General features: G+C 32.0%; 1 protein-coding gene across 1 annotated transcript in view; it reads right to left on the bottom strand.

Annotated features, from left to right (window-relative positions):
• LOC148279589 (activating transcription factor of chaperone-like) overlaps positions 1-22,008 on the bottom strand; it is a 49,054-nt gene extending 27,046 nt beyond the window's left edge. The window contains 2 exon segments of the mRNA XM_088229702.1: positions 20,331-20,609; positions 21,845-22,008. Coding sequence (XP_088085828.1) covers positions 20,331-20,609; positions 21,845-21,887 — 322 coding nt within the window. The 5' untranslated portion in view covers positions 21,888-22,008.
• Between the last annotated feature and the right edge of the window lie 170 nt (positions 22,009-22,178).

Genomic DNA, 22,178 nt, shown 5'->3' with positions numbered 1-22,178 from the left:
TCGCGATTTTGGCATCGACCCGACGACATGTACTATTTTTGGCAATAAACGCCGTATTTCGGCACTGAAACAGAACACAATAAAATAAATATACAGGGTGTTCTTTAAACCCTGTCACATCCGAAACCACGATGATCAGCATGAGCAAGAAGACATATTAGCATATTTAAAAAAAAAAATTAAAATAAAATATTTTAAAAACAAATGGTTGCTTACTTCTGCAGGGAAGAAGTCAGGGGAGCGCGGCGCAGTATCAGACTCCCCCCTTCCCGCTCCTCATTTCACCCCAGCAAAAGTAAGCAACCTTTACTTTTTTTGATATTTTATTCGTTCTAAAAAATATTTTAATGTGCCAATATGTCTTCTTGCTCATACTGATCATAGTGGTTTCGGATGTGACAGGGTTTAAAGAACAACCTGTATATATTTTTGATGATATTATTATCTGACTTTAGAACGTTCGCTTTATCGTTTTATTTCCAAATGAACGTGTTTAAAACTTGATAGTAAATTAATAATGTTGAGAGTCGATTATGGATAGTGGGTAATAAAGGGTTAGCTCTCTCATATAATATAAAACGTATAATTATTTTTTTGACCTACAACACTTTGGGATTATTGAACTGGATATTAGTGCAACAAACACCAAACGAAACAAGATTTTGAAGTATACAGAAACGCTACAAGTTCATAATATTTGCAATGTTTATAAATTTAACAAGATGCCAAAAAGTGTGTCAAGGCTTAAAAACAGCTTTGCGTGGAAAGAAGAAATATTATTATTAAATTCCAACACGTCAGGGTTCCGATACAAATTATTCTAAATCGAAGTAATTATTTTTAATCAAACAATAATTATTACATATTTAATTAAACGTATTTTTGTTTTTTAGTATAAATTTTTGACCAACTCTTCTTTTGACCAGTCCGTTTTTTGGTTGGCTGGAAGATATTGCTTTTAGACCGCCAAAGTATTTATTATTTGTACTGAAAGATTTAAAATAAAAATATTTTTTAAAAATGCGAAAGCTTTCAACGAAAATACGTTGGATTACACCTTCACACGAATAAAATAAAATGTTCCAGTTGGTTGCATTTTTTTTGTTTTAAATGCTTTGTATGCCCCGCGGTGAAGTAAAAAAATAAGAAAAATTTAATACTAAGTCATATTACTAGAAATATAAAACTACAGGCAATTCTCTGAACATTTGTATAATTCCTTGTAGTTTTTTTGTCTTTGTAGCAAATTTGTTAAAATATGAATAGGTACTGAAGGGTTATTTTTTTTGCAAAAACGTATTTAACAGCGCTGATATTTTGAGGGTAACATGAATACTCTGAAACTACCTGAATCGAAACAGGTTTTTAAAATGTAAGCTTTTTGGTAAAATATCGAGATATATTATGTAAACGATAAAAACGCAATACGTAAGTGTAATAAACTAATATAAATAAGTTAATCAATAAATTAACATATAATTGTGTCATTTTGACAAATAATACCAGCCTAAAATTAAGCATTGTAAAAATGGGCGGATACCTAATTGAGAGTGACAACAGTGTTTTCTTTTTCTAAAATTTAAAAATAATGGATTTTCATTTCGTACGTAACTACGCCTATGGCTAGCCCGTACTTGCTTTCTCCCATTTCATAAAATGTATCAATAAATGTATAAATTTGAGGTCTGTGGGAAATGATTCTAACATTTTTAACAAAGCGCAAAAGCTAGCTCGGGAATTAAAAAAAAAAGTAACAGTCAGCAGCAATGTTGTACCTGTAGAGCCTTTGAGGATGGTAAATAGAAAAATAATTTCTGTGACATATTTTTTTTAATCCCCTTTCACATCTCAATAAAACTCTAAAATCCGTACGAAAGTAATAGAAACATCTAATTAAGTTATTTTTAATCGCTTATTGACTTTAATGTGACGAATTTTGCTACTTACTTAGTTTTTATAAATTAGGTGTTTTAAAAAGTATAGGAATTATTTAGAATTCAAACTGATCCGAACTTTTAAAGCATCGTAACAAGCCATTTTATCATCCCTTATCCGCACCTAGTGGTGCATAGGGCGCGGCATAGGTGAACCAAGCACAGTGAAGTTCGATCATCTGTTTCGTGAAGGTACGACGATCAATCTCACGCTACAGGTGCCAGTCCAGAAACAATGAAATATTGGAGTTTAAATCAATATTTCAAGTCCACCCTGCCAGGAATCGGACACAGGACCTCAGCCTTGGTAGGTGAATTCGTTAACCACTACACAACGAGACGGATTTAATTTTACTCGATTTCCTTATTCGGGATTTTTACCTGAGAATAGTCATAGAGTTGAAAATACTTGTTCGGGGTTCTGGTACTATTTCACGCACAGAACTGTATTTGTCGTCCTACTGGGCAGAAATAATCAAGATATGTATTTAGATATAGAAAGGAAGCCTGTACGACAGCTACTTTCAATTGATTAAATATATATTTAAGAACCAAAATTTATTTACAAGTCATTCAAATAGATCAAGTCAAAGAAGAAATCGTGTGTTAGAAATACCACATTGTAAAACGAGGCTAGCACAGAGACATGCATATTTTATAGGCCCAAAATGTTTTAATTCCTTTTATACTGATAATATTTCATTAATCCCAAATTTCAAAATTTTCTTTCTTTTAAAAAACACGCACTATTATGGATTCAAACTAAAGATATGAATTCTTTTTTTCTATGATATATTTTGTTGCCCTTTAATAATAAAGAATATTTTAATGTTTTTTTTTATATTTTTTATTTCCCTTTTTAATTACTATAAAAATTTAAAAAATACCTTAGAATCTTTTACAGAATATTTTATTTTATCTTTTTGTTACACAAAAATATTAAAACTGTCTATTTATTATAGGAGCAAAAATTCATAAACATTTCTTGTATACCCACGAACAGGCCATGCCTTTGTGGGATTTTTTGTTTACTATTTTTACTGTTATTTTGTATTAAATTTCTATGAAATTATCCTTTTTTTTAATACTCTGTTTTACCTCTTATGTATACTATAAAAAAACAAATAAAATAAATTAGCTTAAAATAAGATGTTTACAATATTGGTAACCCTTGACGCGAGGACAATGACAAATAATGTTCTAATAAACAGCTACAATAACCATGTCCTAGAATGGATGGCGGAGAACAAAAGGGCGAAATATCAAAAGGAAATGATTTTATGTCAAGCCAACCGAGAAATCTACACCAGTGGTTAGATGGAAAATATCATAATGAGAAAATTATTCAAAAACGCAACACAAACTGGTATTTATTACAAATGGGGTTGGCTATAGTGTTGTATGGTGTATAGGTGAGAGCAGATACTAACAACAATAATTCAGAGATAGAAAACAGTTTTTCATACAAAATAAATATTTAATCATTTAACTACGTTTATGTAAAAGTACTCAAATAGATAGATTTTACACAAACTAAATAAACTATTTAACATGGAAAATCACAAAAAAAGTGATTAAAATCTTCGAAGGCACATTTTACTTCAACAACAAACTGAAGATCGTAAACGGATTCCAAACATTATTTTTTTTATGAAAAAAAAATATTCTCTGTAGGAAAGGTTCTTATCAAGTTCATAAACCAAAACTTTCCAACATTTCTCGATGAAAATGCATTATAATTTTATTCAAATTTTATTAAAAGTGGATCAAACTAAAATACTATTTTACTTATTACAAATGCATGAAAAAATTTCAGTGTGTTCAAATAAGTTCACCGCATTTTATTATTCTGAAAAATGGGGGTCAGTGCTAAATAAGCTCCTGACATCACTTAGACCCGTGAAGATCTATTATGACGAGCCCCTGTCAGCTACTGGAGTACTACTAGTCTAGTGGAGGGCGGGTGTTCTCGTGTTTTATGTTAGGTCTTTAAAGCATCGGGCTATTAGGTAGGGCACGAGCGCTCTGACATCTTCAGGTTTAACCAGTGGTGCCCCGAGGATGCGGCTTCTTTTGTGATCCAAAGCATCACATTTGCATAGAATGTGTATGGGTGTGACATCATCTGCACTGCAGAACCTACATCTGCTGTACTCACGGAGACTGGACCGCTGTCCACGTGCAAACCACGAGCCCGCTGCGCGATATCGCATGATTGGCCCATTTCACACCACGGCAAAAATCTACACGGCATGATAAAATACAATAGGGTGGATCGATATTTATTGTTTTACAATTATTTATTTATTTAATGCCTGGAAAACCCAATAACCAGTACAACATGAGACCGACTAATCTCCAGTCGTTTTGCAAGATTTTTACCTGAGAGTACTCGCTAAATTTAAATAATGATTTTGATAAAATTATTGTTAAAATCTCTTTTTTTAACTTTTACTCTATTATTTTAATCGGGTTGTGGTCTGTGGCTAGTGTTGCGGACTCGCGGATCATAGGTCCGAGGTTCGAACCCTAATTTACCCCAACTTGATTTCCATTTTTTCATAGTTAGTTATTATAAAATGTATTAACCAAGGCGTTTTTATTGATATTTTTATTAAAATCATTAACTATGGAGTTTTATAAAAAAAAACATAAATATTATCAAATTTAAATAGCTACAAACGAATCTAATAAATGTCAATCCACTATAAATTTAGCGTGCCGTTTAGATTAAGTGAATTTTTTTATTTTTTTTAAATAAAATAGGCTATTCCCCGTCGGATATCACACGGCTGGTTTGTTTATTTGGAAATTCTTGTAAAAATGAACAGACTTTAGAGGATTCAGAAAGGTTCATTCTGGTGATTCAGTCTGCAATGCCCTGTAAGGGCTCTAGTGATAACCCTCGCCTGGTTTCTGCTAAGTTTTATTAGGTCTAAAGCAAATCTTTGCGAGTAAGTAAGTACCCACCCCTGTAGTGTTCCTTCGCATGGTTCGCACCACATAATAATTCTGAGGACGTGCTGACGTCTGTTATACTACGGATTTCTATAGATCAGAAAATACGGATCATCCAAAAAAAAAGATAATTTTATGTTTTAGTGCATTTTTTACACATGAACTAAATAATTATGTTTTATACGTACAGGCGTTCAATGGGAAAATAGACGTGCATAAACAAAGTTGCGGACCCCTGGGTAATAATAAAATCCCCGTGTAATGAATAATTTGAATTGAGTGCGAAGTAATAGGTACTACTCTCGGGCTTGCCTTTGTATAAATATGTGCCTACGAACGCTACAACATTCCTCTGCGCTAGAATGTTATTGGCATAAGTTGTAACCTAATTCCATTTGAAAATATTATTAGATCAAAAGTTCTTCATGTTTAAAATAAAATATTAAAATTAGACAACTTGGAAACCTTAGAAATTAAAAAAGCGACTCATAATAAGAAAAAAAATTATTTCCTTTAGTCCTTTCTTGTCTAGTTTTAAATATCATTTCTACCTCACATTAGGCTTCCCATCCTTACAAGACAAAAAGACTTGACTTATTAGCTCCATATGTAATATAACGTAAACATTGATAAAATAAAATAGGATAGAATTCATTATAAAGAAGCTTGTATGGCTTTGAAACCGTTCGGTAGGAAAAAAAAAGTGGTTAAAAACAAAGATGTATTTATTTTATGAAAATTTATTGTTTATGTTCAGAAAAATACCGAAATGGACAAAAGGAAATGCGGTTAAAAATAACTATAATTACATTAATTACTATAATTACACATAATTTTTCAGCTATTCATTTTCCGTCTAAGCCGCTAGACTTTGGTATGAGCTGCCATCATATAAAAAATGCATTTTCTCTAGCAACCTTCAGGAAACGCCTGAAACTTTATTATACATCCCCAGAATCCTGAACTCCTTGAGTTTTTGCTGCTTTTTTTTTCAAATGTATTTTTTTATCCTTTTTTCTTTCCTTGGTTCCTCTTTCTCTCTCCTTCCAAACGCATTATCTGATCCCACATTTTCCTCATTATTTAATACGAATAAATATTTATTTTTTAATTTTATTAATGTTTATACGTGCAAACTTTATCTCCCAATTAAAAAAAACAGTTGTTATTTTTAATTAATTAGGTTTTTTTTAATATTTCATTTTAACATATGTATGAATTTTTTCATATACAGGATGACTGGAACTGAACCCGCCATAGCAAATTCGCACATAAAGGAGGTCGTTGGCTAATTATTGGATCCTTCTTTCTCTAGCTAAAGTTTCATAGTTTGGGAGATATGTACATTTTTATGTATAGAGATTTTTCTAAATTTTTACATTATTTTAGATTTTTTTTTTTTTTTGGTAGTCATACACATTTGTGATTAAAATACGTCGGAACTTCCCTCAAACTAAGGTTGAAAAATAAGATATTATGATTTTTTTTTTAAACTTTACGATAAAATTCAACCTGAAATAAAAAAAAACTACTACTGTGTTTCAATAATTTATTCTACTATAAGTTAATTCTCTAGTTCGTCGCCTTTTTTTTAAGCGTAATATCTTATTTTTTAACCCTAGTTTGAGAGAAGTTCCGACGAATTTTAATCACAAATATTTTTGACTACCAACAAATAATAAAAAAATACTAAAATAATGAAAAAAAAATAAAGTTCTGAATGCTCGAAGGTCAAATTTTGGAAAAATCTCAATAAAAATGTACGTATCTCCCAAACTATGAAACTTTAGCTAAGGAAAGTAAGGTCCAATAATTAGCAAATGACCTCTTCTATATGCGAATTTGCTATGGCGGGTTCAGTTCCAGTCCCCTGTGTATTTATGTTTTTGTTAGTACAAAATTTTGACCAATCTCTTATTTTGACCAGTCTGTTTTTCGGTTGGCTGGAAAATATTGATTTAAGCAATAAGTTTGCCAAAGTACTTATTTTTTGTACTTGAAGTTTTAAATAAATAAATAATTTATTTTAGAAGCTCTAAATCCCTGCTAATATAAAATATGCATTGGAAATAGTTTAGAACGAAAAGTTTAATTGACGTTTCTAAATAATATATTTTAGATAAATATTTTATTTATTTTAATCACCTGTCGAAAATTAATTGAAAAATATTTTTTACATAACCTATTAAAAACAAAACAAGTACACCAGAAATACATTTTCAAAGGCGTTTTTTTTTTATCAAAACGAGAAATTATAACATTTTCTATATCACTTTAGCAAAAATACAAAAATGATAAAAACGAAAGTGGGGGGTTATTTTATCAGCTTGGAAACAGTAAAATAATTCTGTCAGAAAGTTTTAATCGTATTCATTAATTTTAGAATTGAATAAACAAGATAAAAAATGAAGGCCGCTAATCACAACCCAGTAGATACATAAACCAAAGTTATCATACTTATCTACAACAAAGTGCAAGGTTTTGGACAGGGTGAAATGGATATCATTTTTATCTTACAAGTGCTGATCGTATTATACAACCAATTGAAATAAACAGAAAACTACACGTGTTTTCGGTCGACATACGCAATGTCGAGAGAACAAGCCAGCTATATTATTAACCCTACAATGCCCGATGTAGACGAGCCGCTACATACCGATTATCGGCGTATAAAAGTGATTTCAAACATGTTTATCACTCGGCGACTAGTTTATTATATTGTAAACGAGTACGTACTATTATGATTTATTTTCAAAAGTCGCCACCAGGGTAAAATTTTTCGATAAAATTTGAGACAAAAAGTCAGTTGCACGTATTCTGTCAAAAGTGTAATTTAGATAAAGTTCAAAGGGTAAATACTTTGTTTTTTTTTTTCAAGATTTGAAAATATAATTGTTTCCACAATATTCATTATTATTAAAAAGATGTTCATAAGAATCGTTCTATCTTGTTTTCTTTACATTCTTGTATTTTTTAACCTTTTTGCCTGATGTAGCATATTGTTCACATTGGCGGCCGCCGTGGTGTAGTGGTCAAGACGCTTGACTCACACACGGAAGGTTCCGGGTTCGATTCCCGGTGAGAACACAAAAAAATAAACGTGATTTTTTTCAAGCCTGGGTGTTCTGTGATGTAATTCACAACTGTAATTGGGCCTCCTGGCCTGTTGTTTAACCAAAAATATAATACATAAATAAACAAAACTATTAAATTAAAACTTACAATTTTTTTTTTCACTATTTTTCCTAATATTTGCACAAAAAAACATACATAAAAATATGTTTTAGTTGGAATTAGAAAAGTTGGTCATTGAAGGGTTAGCTTTAATAAATTCGGAAAAAGTGTTTGCTTTTTAAAATAGATGGCGTATCGCCGTTTGTGCGTTATGCCAACGTCTATAAAATATGGACACCACAGACGAAGAATAAATATGTATTTTGAAGTTCTGTTAAAAGTTTTTGGATAGGCAGTTTAGATTAATTCGGTAGAATTTGCATGTCAGTAGAGACGTTAGGAGACAGAGGCGCTTGGATGGTTCAGGAAGAAAAGAAAGGAAACTTGTAATTTTTATAGAAGAGAGTATGGTTGAGATTCTCTTCACCTATATAGATACATTCACTTTACAAGTAAGGAAGTCTTAAATCTCATCACTAAGACACACATATCGTCGTCCATCTTTCAAAAAGGCGCATCTCGATTTTTTTAATTTTTGAGACGACTTTTTAAGAATTTTTTAGGAAAATTTTCGCCTTTAAAAATAATGAAAAAAGAATCTTACAGCATTTTGCTTGGTTTTTAAAATTATTTTAAGATAGCATGATGCCCATTTATTCCATAAAAATAACTTAATTTTTATTAAAATATTCATAACTCAATTTCGATAAAAAACGAGATACGCCTTTTTCACAGATGGACGACGATATGGCGATGAGTAAATTCGGTGCCTCCTCAAAAATGTTTTCCCTCTCTGTTGCAACAACTTTAAACATGAATAACTCCCTAAGGAGGAAATCCAGCCAGTCTGCAAGCATTTGGACATACTCAAAACATTGTTGAATACGTTTTGATCCGTTACTGTCAATATATTTTTATAAATATTATTATTTGTATCAAATTTTGCAATTGGTACCAATCACGATTACGGACCCGAAATACCTGACGTCAAAGACACTATCGAAGAAATTGACGAACTGATTGTGTTGAAAAGTACAACAATTCAATGACAAATGTAATTGAGGGTAATGTGATATAATAAATGATAAAAATATTATTTATAGGAATATGCCAACACTTACCTAAAATAATTAATGTCTAAAAATAATTCATTACTCGCACCTGCATCTGAAAGTACCTATTTATGGTGATGGTTAAACAGTGGCGGATTTCCCCTAAGGCCCAGTGGATCCGGGCCGAGGGCGGCCATATATTAGGGGATGCAAAACTTCATTAGGAAAATTATTGCGACCTTCAGAATGGCTCAAAACACTTAACTAGGTTGAATTGACCAAACCGCATTAGTTTTTTTTTTCATTTTTTAAACAGCTGACGTTTAATAATCAGTGTGGTCATTCTATGAAGCAAAGTGTGGTCGTATTAAAAAAAAAAACCCCAAATTAACCACTCTCAAGTGGATAGAGAAGATTCATAATTCCACCACATGGATACTCAAAATAGTCGCTGGAAATTTGGAACGGAATGGAAGCATTTTGGAACTTTAAATTTTCAACATGAACACTTGCAGAATATTCTACAAATATAAAACAAAAATTTCCGGGTAAAATAAAGCAAATGAGATTTTTTCAGTATTAATTAAACTTTTTGAGTAGTGATAAATTGTTGGTTTACTGATATAATAACGTTTATTTAAATATAAGTTACCAATTAAAAATACTTGCTACACTATAATAACTTAAATCGAATTGTTGGTAAATTTTTTTTCAAATGTCTTTTTTTTATAAATAACTGAACTCTTTTGACCTGTATGTACCTATATTTTATAGAATATATTGTTATCTATGCATAAAGGCAGAAAGTCCCGTTTTTACGAATAAACCGGAAATTGGAAGTTATCCTAGTATTACGTTAGGGTAAAAAACTAGATATAAAACGGATATCCGATAACTGTCACGTATCCGACCGGATACCGGATATCTAGCGGATACCCAATATTTATTTAAATGCGAAAATTTCATGAAATCAACGCCACTGAGTTGATCAATTGATATCGACAGAGTTTGGAAAAAGGGAAGTAACCCTAATTATTTGAAAAATTTACCTTTTTTATGAAAGGGTTCGTCAGTGTTCAGTATACAACCTGGAAAAAGAATTTGACCGCAAATAAAATATGTTTATCAAAAATTATTTTTTGATAAACATATATTTGCGTGAAAAAAATAAAGCGCAATGGGTGAAACTACCAAAAACTATTCTTATATAATTAATCATCTTATAAACCATATTGATATGCAACTCATCAATCGATAAGTGATCATTAAGAATACCATGAAAATATTTTTACCCTTTTTTATTTTATGGGCATTAAAACTTTTGTTTTTAACTAAGAGAAATTAGAGTACCTGGAGTTTTTATTGTTTTTTATATTTTATACAATGGGCCGGGTATTCGGCTTAGGGGTTTGTCGGATATCCGGCTTAGGGGTTTACCGGATATCCGGTATCCGGTCAAACCACTATTTAAGAAACCTTAATAGGCACTACCATTATACTCGCAAACACGCTGTAAAAATATGTGTTCAATTTTCGGATGTCAAATGATACGAGTAATATATTAACTATTATGTGTTCAGTTCGATGGGACCACCCTTCTTCACTTTTTCCACGCATCTTTTAACTGTAGTTTGGCTATAGAAGTGTTTCGGGACGATAACGTTCCTTCTTACGAATATCTCCTTAAATAAGGGATCCGTGGGTTGAACTGAAGACCCACATTTTAACATAAATATACTACAAGATTGGGTACATTCAAAAATAAAAAGTAAATAAACTATACAAATATATGTATGGAAAACATAGTACTCGTAGTATGCCTTCTAGAATAAGCTTATTATTACCATTTTAACATTAACCTCGATATGTACTAAATGTACATAAATTATATAAATAGCAAACATGAAACATTGTGCGGTGTACAAATGTTGAGATCCGTGCAGTACGTAAACTGTAAAGCTGAACAAGCACTACCGATAAAAATCAAGAAAGACACGTAGAGCGAATGGACAGCGAAAGAACGATGAGAATGTTGATGGATGCAGAAAACGATGAAGACCGAAAAAGACATTGCATGACCAAATCCAACAAATGCTTGAAAATTGACATGTCAGAATAATCGACGAGCGTGCATGAGAAGATGCACGAATGTAAAGAAAGCGAGGTATGTATGCAAAGACAAAGTAGTGACGTTCTATCCTCTCTGTCTACCCCTACCTACGGGGAAATGGCGTAATGGTTCGTATTGTTTAGAAACATTGTGTTACAGGCATTTTGTAAACAAAAAAATACTTTTATATTTATAGTTATATAATAGTTATATATTTAAGTATTGTTTCGCTCCCAGTACGAGTACACTGTGCACCTGTAACCTTGTTTCAATTATTTATGCCACTGTTTTTCAAACTTTTTTTAATACGCGACGCCTTTGCGAGTAAAAAAAATTGGCGATCCCCCAGGACCTTAAGAGGATGCGCAGTCTGACTTTGTAAATACACACGTTTTTCCGTATTTCATCCCCGGATTGCAGTCTGACTTTTAAATAGAAACGTTTTCCCGTATTTTTTCCCCGGATTGCAGTCTGACTTTTTAAATACAAACGTGTTTCCGTATTTCTTCCCCGGATTATGGCACTATAGTCCTTAAAATATAGCTTGATTAGAATGACAGCTGTCAAACTAATTTCATTAGTGATGGGAAATTGCTGATCACTGATCAAACGATTTTATCAGTTATTTCATGCAATCATGAAACTCTGTTTCCGAAAATTGATTTAAAAAACGCAAAAACAAAACTATTTTAGTGTGTTTAACACAATTATTCACCAAAAAATGAGACATTTTTACTTTTTTCATGAACAACATCAAATTAATTATTTTTTTATTCGATCAATTTATATTGATCAATTTGTCCCATCTCTAACGTTTTTGCAAAATGATGTAACCTTGTAAAAACGTCGTCAACAATTAGGTTTATTTTAGTTTTCTTTTAGTTTTAAAGCTGATGTTATATATTAATGTTGATTTGTGTTTCAAGCATTGTATTAAAAAAGTAAATTAACACGCCAGATACAAATGATTTTTCGTGTGTCGATATAAATAACTCCTTTGACGTTACTACAAAGTTATGTCGTCACTTTTTCTGACAACTGTCATTCTAATCATGTTACATTTTAAGGACTATGGAGCAGTGATTGTTTACGCACTATAGATATTCACCATTTATTTATTTATGCTTTATTAAGTTAGTTCATAACATTTTAAGAACTAATATAAACTTTTAATAATATTACAATTTTTTTATCAAAATTTCTCAATTATATATTTTTTCAAATTAATTTTAAATATTTCAATTTTATCTATTTCTTTTATTTGTTCAGGTAACTCATTGTACAGCTTCAATCCCTTGTACAATGAGTTTTGAGATTCTGTTTTTTTCCTCATTGGTAATCTTACCATTGGCGTGTGTCTATCGTTTTACGTTTTTGATAGTGAGCTGGGACCATCTAAAATCCCATAAAAGCGTCTAGTTTTATCTGCCGTCTTTGGTAGTACGGTATACAAATATGATAAATAATTTTGAAAAACGGAAAAGGAGAACACAGAAAATTTAATTCTAACACTTTCTAAAAAAAAAATCGATTTAGTATTGGGATACGGTAAACGACACAACAAATCCTCGATTTTGTCGATTTTAGTTAGGCATTATCAGTCGGACACGCAGTGCGAGATGTGGCAGCAAAACTTTGTTCAAATTGCATTCCCTTTCCGCACCTAATGGTGCATAGGACACTGCATAGGTACATCAATCGCAGAGTATCGTGTTAATTTATATTACATGAGGGTAAGATGATAAATCTTGCGCTTCAGGTACCAGTCCAGGGAAAATAAAATAGTGTAGTGTAAAACCACCCTTTTAAACTAATATTTCATATCAACCATGTCGGGACTCGAACCCGAGACCTCTTGCATGGCAGACAAACGCGCTGACCACTACACCGCGAGGCCGACACATATCGTTATTTGCGCCTCAAGAAAAACGACGAATTGTCGAAAAATAAACATGCACAGCTTTCTCACTGAAATCATTGTATTTTCATTGTTGTATTGGACGTTAAACTCTGGCGTTTTAGTTTTGCCTTGCTCGTGACCGCGACCCCCCAGCAAGGCTTTGCGACTCGCCTTAGGGGGGCGCGACCCACAGGCTGGAAAGCACTGGTTTATGCAAACAAAACGAAGCAAGTGTCTTGTACGAACATTGTTCAAAATTTTCTGATCCAAGGCCGGATGCATTTTTGTTTATACAGTAGTAAAAAAAATCCTTGTTTTTATTTAAAGCCTACACAAGCGAACCATTTTGTCTTATAAAATTAGAAAAATAAAAGTCCATACAATACATATATTTTTTAAATTTAACTTTGTGTACAATTTACCCACTATAATACCGACTTTTCTACGTCTATTGAGGCGTACTCGTCTCTTCGCCAGGACACTAATTACACTAACAAATAAATTCCACTATACATCTTCACCACAGTAGTTGCAAAAAAACACAAATCCAACGTGCTAATAGGACACATGCTATCAGAAGCTAACACCAACGTGTACTGATTATATTATATTTTATTTTTTAATTTAACTTTTATTATAATCAGTGCACGTTGGTGTTAGCTTATAATAGCATGTGTCCTATCAGCGGGTTGTTTTTATATTTTTGTGCCACAATTATGGTAAAGGTGTGTAATTAGTGTCTTGACGAAGAGAGGGATACGTCTCGAAACCAGTGGACATGGAAAAGTCGGTAAATGGTTGTGTACAAATATTTACTATGAAATGTTTGACCACAAAGCTTTAAACATTAATTATAGAAATAGGGTCATTAAATTATTCAATATATTTTTTTTTGAGAACGCATATCGATGGCTCAGTTCCATAAAGCTATAACTACAAGTTACTAGTTTTAAAAAATGGCCGACCAAAGTATATTACTTAAATAATTTTTTTGAAATACATACATAATAGTTTTATGAATAAAGTTATTTATGCAAAATACAACGTTTGATTGGTTATGGAACTGAGAGTTTGCTAAATTTGTTTATTTCCTAAAGATCTGAACTCAGCTGTCGATATGTTTAAACACCATAACAAAAATGCTTTTTTTAATTAATCTAAAATCAGATAGCGCCACAAGTCATGAGGCTATAAAAAGTATACATTGATTGATGTTCAATGTTTTATTTACAAAAAGTGAAAGGAACTACAAAACCCAAACAAATATAAAGAAAAAGGTGGAATATTGTTTTCATACAGGCAAATAAGAGTACTATTTATTTTGTACAAATATATTTTACAACCTTTTTTTTCACTCTGCACCAAATAGTAAATTAGATTTTCGATTGATTCTCAGTGTAAACTTTATCATGAAATACGTGAAAGAAAAATTATTGGTTTTAAAATTAATATTTGATATACTTTCAATAGTCTAGATATATTTAATACTCCATATAATAGGTACAGAAGAGAAATAACAGGCTTCATTAAGAATAACAGAGAAATGAGGTTTTGTCTTTTTTTGATCATTATTTCTTGTATCTCATTATCAAATCAAATTTTCTACTCTTACTTTTCTATATTCATCCTCCACCTTCCACATTCACTACTTTTTTCTACCCATTTTCTCCTCGTTTTGTCCCTATTTATTTATATTTATATACATTGTTTTAATTGCTTCTGATTTTATTTTTTATATTGTTCAAACCGTCGCGTCGCTTCATTTTATTACAATTAAGTGAATACATGTTAGTGGATGGCAGGCCGTTCTATTTTTAAATAAACCTTTTTTTAATAGTCTATGACATGTATAAACATTTAAGCTGTGCATCTGCTTGTATTAAAAAAATAATAAAAATTAAAATTAAATAAAAATATTTGAAGTAATAAATTTGTGATGTTCTATGTCGAATAATAAAACAATATTTACTTTACATAAATCTGGTTAGTTATTTCTGTTTTTATAGTTTCTTAAAATTATAAAAACATAAATAAATTACATAAATTATTTATTATGGGAGCTCGCACCATCCGAAAACCCAAAAAAAACGCCCAGTTTCATCGGACGTACGTTATATAAATAAAATATGATTAATAGTTTTAATAAACGGAAAAGGTTCAGACACAAAAAAATTCATTTTGATCTCTTTCTTTTAAAATACAACTAAAAATCCGTCCAGTTTTAAGGGTGCGTAAAACAGCGGACGTGCAGTTGTCTTTTTATTTATTTAATAAACGCCCAGAGGGCTCTTACAAAATACAGTTAAAAGTACATAAAGCATTATAGAAAATAACATAATAAATAAAATCATCACTATAACGCTAAACATGTAATTAATTCTAAAAAAAGAAAAAGGAAATATAGTGAAGATGGGTAGAGAAGAGAAACACATTAAAAAGAGGACAATTGAGGTGATGGCCATTCGATGGATAGGATAGCTGATTTGATTGCAGCAAGAGTGGTGCGGGGCGAGTTTTACGGCTCAGCTTAATTTTTAGCAGTTCTGTGGATGCGTGCCAGGGAAGAATGGTGGGTGAAGTTTGTCCTATTGTACTCACACTGGAACATGTGTTGGAGTCTGGTGGTCCTTGTGGGTACACGAAAGATAATCAGGGACAGTAATTAATGAATAAGACAGTATCGAAAAAGTGATAGTGTCAGAAAAACAATGCTCAAATACCTATTCTCAAAATTCCCCGACACCAAAATCCTCTTATTGATATTTAAAAGTTGTTTTTTTCTGACCAGAATTGAATATATAACCTTATGCTATGAAAACAAAATGTGACCACTGCACTGTGCTGAGAGAGCTTGAATTAGAAAATATTCAAATGGGATATATATAATTGAATTTTTCGCATGCCTAAATTTAAGTTTATTGCATGGAGTTAAGGCATAAACTACAAGCCGAGGTCGACACTTTCAAAGTCTGTAGCAGCAGAATTAGTAAATAAGTTCCAAACAGAATCATACTGTCAACTCATTAGTAAGCAAAACTTATCGTAATCACCTTGTTATCCTTCATAACCAGAGACCTGTTTTCTCAACACACGGTTAATCGTAAACTACGGGTCAAACATACAAATTCAGGAGAGATAAATATCCATTTCAGTCTGAGTTTTTCTGTTAAGTATGAATATTTAACAAAGCTACCAGTTAACCGGTAACCAGTTGAAAGATTAGTGAATATTATGTCAAGTTTATTAGAGAATTGCTCTGGCTAGATTTTGACTAGGCTTGATAGTTTAGTTTGACAAATGACACAAATTAAAGTCAGGAAAGAAAAATATTTTTTACTGATTTATGATATAATATTTACATATTCGCAACTGTTAGTTAAGTCAATAGAAATATACACTAAATAAAGATTATTCCATAAAAAAATTACATACTTCAATTATGAAATAAGTAATTTTGGTATATTTAAAAAAAAAAAAAATTCAATCGTAAAATTCAATATCATGTGATGAAAGTCAAATGAAAAATTGTTTGTAGAATTGCAATTTTCATTTCCAGAGACCCCTCAGGATATAAAACTTTTGATAAAATAATAATGCTCATTCTTTTTTATAAAATCTTTTTTTTAAAAAGTAGATGCTTTCATACCAACATAGAAATCAGTAAATAGTTTATTTTGTAGACCCCATTAAAAATACTTCCGTTGACTTGTGGGATTTCTAAATATAAAAAGTCAACGAGGAAGTTCAGCCCTACGGGAAATTTGATGTAAAAAATAATTTCTTAAGCGCGGTAAAAATTAGACCATTACATTGTACAGCGAAGTTTCTTGAAAAGGTTTAAAAAAATAATTGAACTAAAATGGACTACTTTAAACGACGTCACTAGTTCATATGAATCAACCAACGATAGGAAAGTTGTGAAAGATTTCCGGTTTATGGTAAGTTGAGGGACCAATGGCAGAACTGACTGAGAAGAAGCGGAAAAGAACTTGAGACATCACACGCTGAGTGATTTTAGAAATTCAAAACTTTTTTTGGCTTAGTTTAATAGTCTATCAACAAATATAATTTATTTTTTATTAAAACCACTGAATTTCCTCATTGTAAGTATGATTTAAAATGCAATATTACATAGTGCGAAATCTCAAGTAGACTTCAAGAACTATAGAATTATATTCCAAAGCCATTTTGAGAAGATTGAGAGAGTTTGTTTATTATTAATAATACAGGACACGATTAAGGTTTGTATTTTTGCAAATTTGAAATAAATTTAAATGACAACTGATTTGAATCAATTGCAAACGGCTATAATCCATTTGAATTGACTAACAAAACACATCAATCCGTAAAAACATTTATTACGGACTCTATGACCGAGTGCATACAAAAACTGGCTGAAGTCGTAGTTGTCCACCGCTACTTTTTCACCTGGTAACAGATTCGATAAAAAATATGGTGATTATATTGTGAACAAAAAATAAGAAAATAAATTAGCATTCATTAAAGAGCCATAAAACTGATACTTAAAACAAGATGGCAAATCCATATGTTGAACCTGTTATTATCTCAAACTCGGGGAATATAGACTACCTCGGGTCAAAGATAAACCGTTTCACAGATAATGAATTATGCGGCGTTATTTAGTTGATGTCAAAATTTTTATATATGTATTAATTACATACAGTGATAAAAAAAAATATTTCAAAGTATACTTATTTTACTAAAACATGATAAACAAGCCAATAACATCATTAGGTAGTTTTAAAAAAAGAAAAAAGTAGTGTTAGCAAAAATTCAAACCAATTTATTACAGTTTTGAAATATAGTTGATAAACAAATGTATAGATGTCTCTGATGGTGACATAGAATATTACAGAGAACTTTTTAACTAAGTCGGGGTCAACATTCCTCATGCAAATTCCTTTAAAAAAATAAAGTCAGCGTCAATCAATAAAACAAACATGTTGGGAAATAAACAAACCATCACGCCGTTAGAACACCGTATCACTCTGTCTTTCTTCCTCTACATTCATACATCTTTCCATGCATGCAAGCCGACTATTACGACTTTTGACAGGTCCATCTTCAAGTATTTGTTGGATTTGATCGTGCTATGTCTTTCTCGGTCTTCCCTCTTTTATTGCATCCACATACACAAAAAAAAAAACTTTTTAGCCATTCTATCGCCGTCCATTTGCTCTACACGTTCAAACCAACACAGGACTCCTATTTTGATTCTGTCAATAATGTTTGCAATATATCAGTAGTCAAATGGCAGAAGGGACCATCTGTAATTCTCAAAAATGTTCAGGAGAGCTGAAATACGTCTCAATTTCAAGACTTTAATCCACAAATTAAAATATTTTAGTGTTTTCAATAATAAATTACCATTCTAAATGACGCTGATTTAAAAAAAAAAATCGGCGTGTATTTACTGAAATATTAACTAAAACTTTGGAAAACTAAAACATAGACAAAAATACAGATCGTCCCTTCTGCCATCTGACTACCGATATATTTACAAACATAATGCACAGATCTGCTGCTCTAGAGTGTGTAAAGAACATATATCTCAGTGCGGATGAAGAAATATTAATAGGTAGGTAATAATAGAATGAGTGTTTTCAACTCGATGGATAGTTACTTCCAGGTAAAAATTCTGTAAAAAGGATGCTGAGCAGAGATAAATCCGCCTTGTTTAGTGGTAAATACTGCAGTTTAGAGTCTATAAAATCAATATTTCACATCCACCCTGTCAGAGATCGAGCCCGGGACCTCAAGAATGGTAGGCAAACGCGCCAATCATTTCACGAGGACGATTTATCTCCACTCGATATCCTTATGCAGGATTTTCACCTGAGAGCAGATATCGAGTTGAAAACACTCATTCAGAATTTTGGCTCTATTTCACACACACAAAACTATATTCTTCATTCACATGGACACAGAAAAATACCTTTTAAGCCATGAATATTCATTTGTCATACATTTTTTGTATTTACATTTATTTATAGCTTGCTTGAATTGAATTCTATAATTTGGCTTTCTTATTATAATATTCATATTATGCGGATTGAATCGGTTCAACATATTTTTTTAAATTGTAAATATTTAGAAATGGATTGCATGCTCTTGTAATGAACTATTATGATCATCTAGAACACTTTCGCGTTTTCAGTTCAGAGTTCAGAAAGGTTTTGGCTGATCTAATGATTTTAATTATATCCTTGGTCAGATTTACCGTTTTAATTTACCTCACCGTAACTTACGTACCAATGCTGTCTTCGCTGTGGGAAAATTAGGAACCAAAGTCGGATTCTTTTCCCCTCTGCCGAGGATCCTCAGTACAGTTAACAAAATCTCACCAAACAGTACTGACAATGTGTTTTTACAGCAAAGGTTGAAAAGCAAAAATTCAAGAAGCAAGCGGTGTTATCACTCCTGACTTGAGATGACACACTCTCCATGACTGCCTAGGTCATGCCATGACTATACCCAATATACCCAATGTACCTAAAAGAGTGTGGATATTATCCTTGGCTCTTCCCAACCGACTTTTTACTGGGGATGCTAGGCTATCAGTCATTATGGAGGAAGAGGGACATTCATTTGGGTGATCACTTTTTCCAGGTGATCGGTGGTCGCATACATAACTCAGAAATTCTGATGGATGTAGGTCTGTTCGTACCTGATAACTATCTTCGACAAAGACAGCATCGATTGTTTTACCAACCGCGATGCAGAACCAACCTGCCAATGGTTATGCCGGTTGGTAGAGCAATCTTGCTACTTAATCGCATAGCCTCGGATGTCGACATATTTCACGACAGTGGGCCTTCCCTTAGGAAAGCACTTTCTAACTTTTAATTTTTCTTTTTACATTTTGTTATATTATTTTAATAACATAACTATCTACTGTAATTTGTGATATATTATTGTATTTAGAATGAATTGCGTCTTTTTTCTGCAATGTTCTAAATATCTGAATAAAATAAATTAAATAAATGAAATGAAATGAAATATACACTTAAATGGATTCTAAGAATGTTTAGGTTAAGTTAATCCGTCGTATTATGTATTATTAATGCCAATCTATTAAGGCTCTCATAAGCCTACAAACATCTAATCGGTGAGTCCGAACACTACTATAGAACCACAACCCGATTATTGATCAAATGTTACTGAAGTACGTATCTCCCTACCTTCTTTGCACTGTTCGAGTTCGTTCAGCAGTTTGGAGGCGAGCTGCGCCCTCGAGGATCGGCTCGAGGACACGGCCCACTCCTGGCGAGGGGAGTCGGGGGGACTGATGTCCGACTCCTCCTCCTGCTTCACGCTGGGAACGCTCCGGGACTCGTAGTGGAAGGAGAAGTCCAGCGCCGTGCTCTGGGACTGAGCGAAGGAGTAAAGCTCATCCTGCAGCTGACTGGGGTACTCTTTGTCTTGTTGAATCAGGGACAGGGGTAGAGATGTGTATATATCTGTAAAAAAATAATAATTGTAAGTTAATTTTATTAATACACTGGAAAAGAAAGTTTTATATACGAGGGATACATTCCACATAATACCATGTAAAAAAAACACACTATAGAAGAACAATGTTTCTTTTAATAAAAATCATTTCGGGATTTAAAAAACTTAAATTGTTTATTTACGGTTCCTTTATTTTTTTCTTAAATATACGTAATCAAAATACAAAAAAATCATAAAAAATATTATTCACTATCATAATATATTATTTGCCTCGGCGTAAGTATTTACTTGCAGCGTACTTACGTGCGTAAAAAGTAGGGGATTTCAATAATGAATAGTCAACTGTATAACTATTACGCATTGTTAAGTCAATGGTCAAAAAAAATATTGTGGATGTGAAAATCACCTCAAGGGTGCTGTACAATAAATGTCCCAATATGTCTTGCAGCTACATAGCGCACGGACGGTTGGGATTCTAGTGTCCCTGTTTCCAATTATAATATAATTTAATAACAGATAGGAGTTAAGTTAGTTAATACAGAGCACATGGACGGTATCAAACCTAGCCCCCATTTCCATTATTTAAAAATTGAATTTGGTGTTACTAATTATTTTTTTCAAAATCTTTTACAAATGTTAGCTGGATTACACATCCTGCAACTACAGAGCGCATAGGCGGTTAGAAATCCAGACCTTATTTACAAATTTTCTGAATGAACATACCAATATATATATATTTTTAAATATACATTGAGCAGAGTAGTAAGTTAGTCAAATGTTCACAATAAACAACTAAATAAATAAAGCACTGTTTTCACTTATTACATTATTGTTCACAAGATGAAAGTGACTACAGATGTCCGAGGGGTAGGCACCCGCTGCCTGGTAACCGAAAAAATATTAGCCACATCTTCTCGATTAATAAATAATCTAGCACATATTTGTTAGTAATTCCATCATAATTGGGAATGATGAAGTAAAATCCCAACCATCTGAGCGCTGTGTAGCTGCTAACTTATTGTGATTTTCACAAAAATGGTGCTTAGAAATTATCCATAGTAATAATAATATGAAGGATAATGTGTAAATGGCCACCTGTCAATTACATTAGAAACCATTGAAAAGACATATATCCCATGCAATAATTTAGTCAGGTGAAGATGAAAGGGGACTTTAAAAACAACCTGAATTGAGAAAAATAATATTTGATGAAACATTAATTTAAATCATAAAAACCATTTACTTTGTAATAAATTATACATTATTTCTTGACACTGGTAGCACATCTTGTAAGTATTAAAGTTTCCAAATTAAAAATACATATAATTTAAATAAATCAGCCTTATAAATTATCACACATTTAAATATATATTAAACTATCAGTCTTGTGAATAATGGTGCCATAAAAGTTGATTGGATAAAGTTTGCTTATTGATAGTAACTCTTGTTGTGTGATTTCGGGGAGGGAACAACACAACCGTTAGGCGAGTTGAAAATATTATCACTGAATCGGCTGTTACGTATTCCGAAGGAAACAAACCTCCCGCATGCATGACGCGAGTAGCAACTATTGACCA

This window comes from Micrasema longulum, unplaced genomic scaffold, assembly GCF_059751315.1.
Source record: "Micrasema longulum isolate JH-2025_06_02 unplaced genomic scaffold, ASM5975131v1 h1tg000697l, whole genome shotgun sequence".
NCBI lineage: Eukaryota > Metazoa > Arthropoda > Insecta > Trichoptera > Brachycentridae > Micrasema > Micrasema longulum.
Note: the sequence above shows the minus strand (reverse complement) of the source record. Positions and strands in the feature narration are given on the sequence as shown.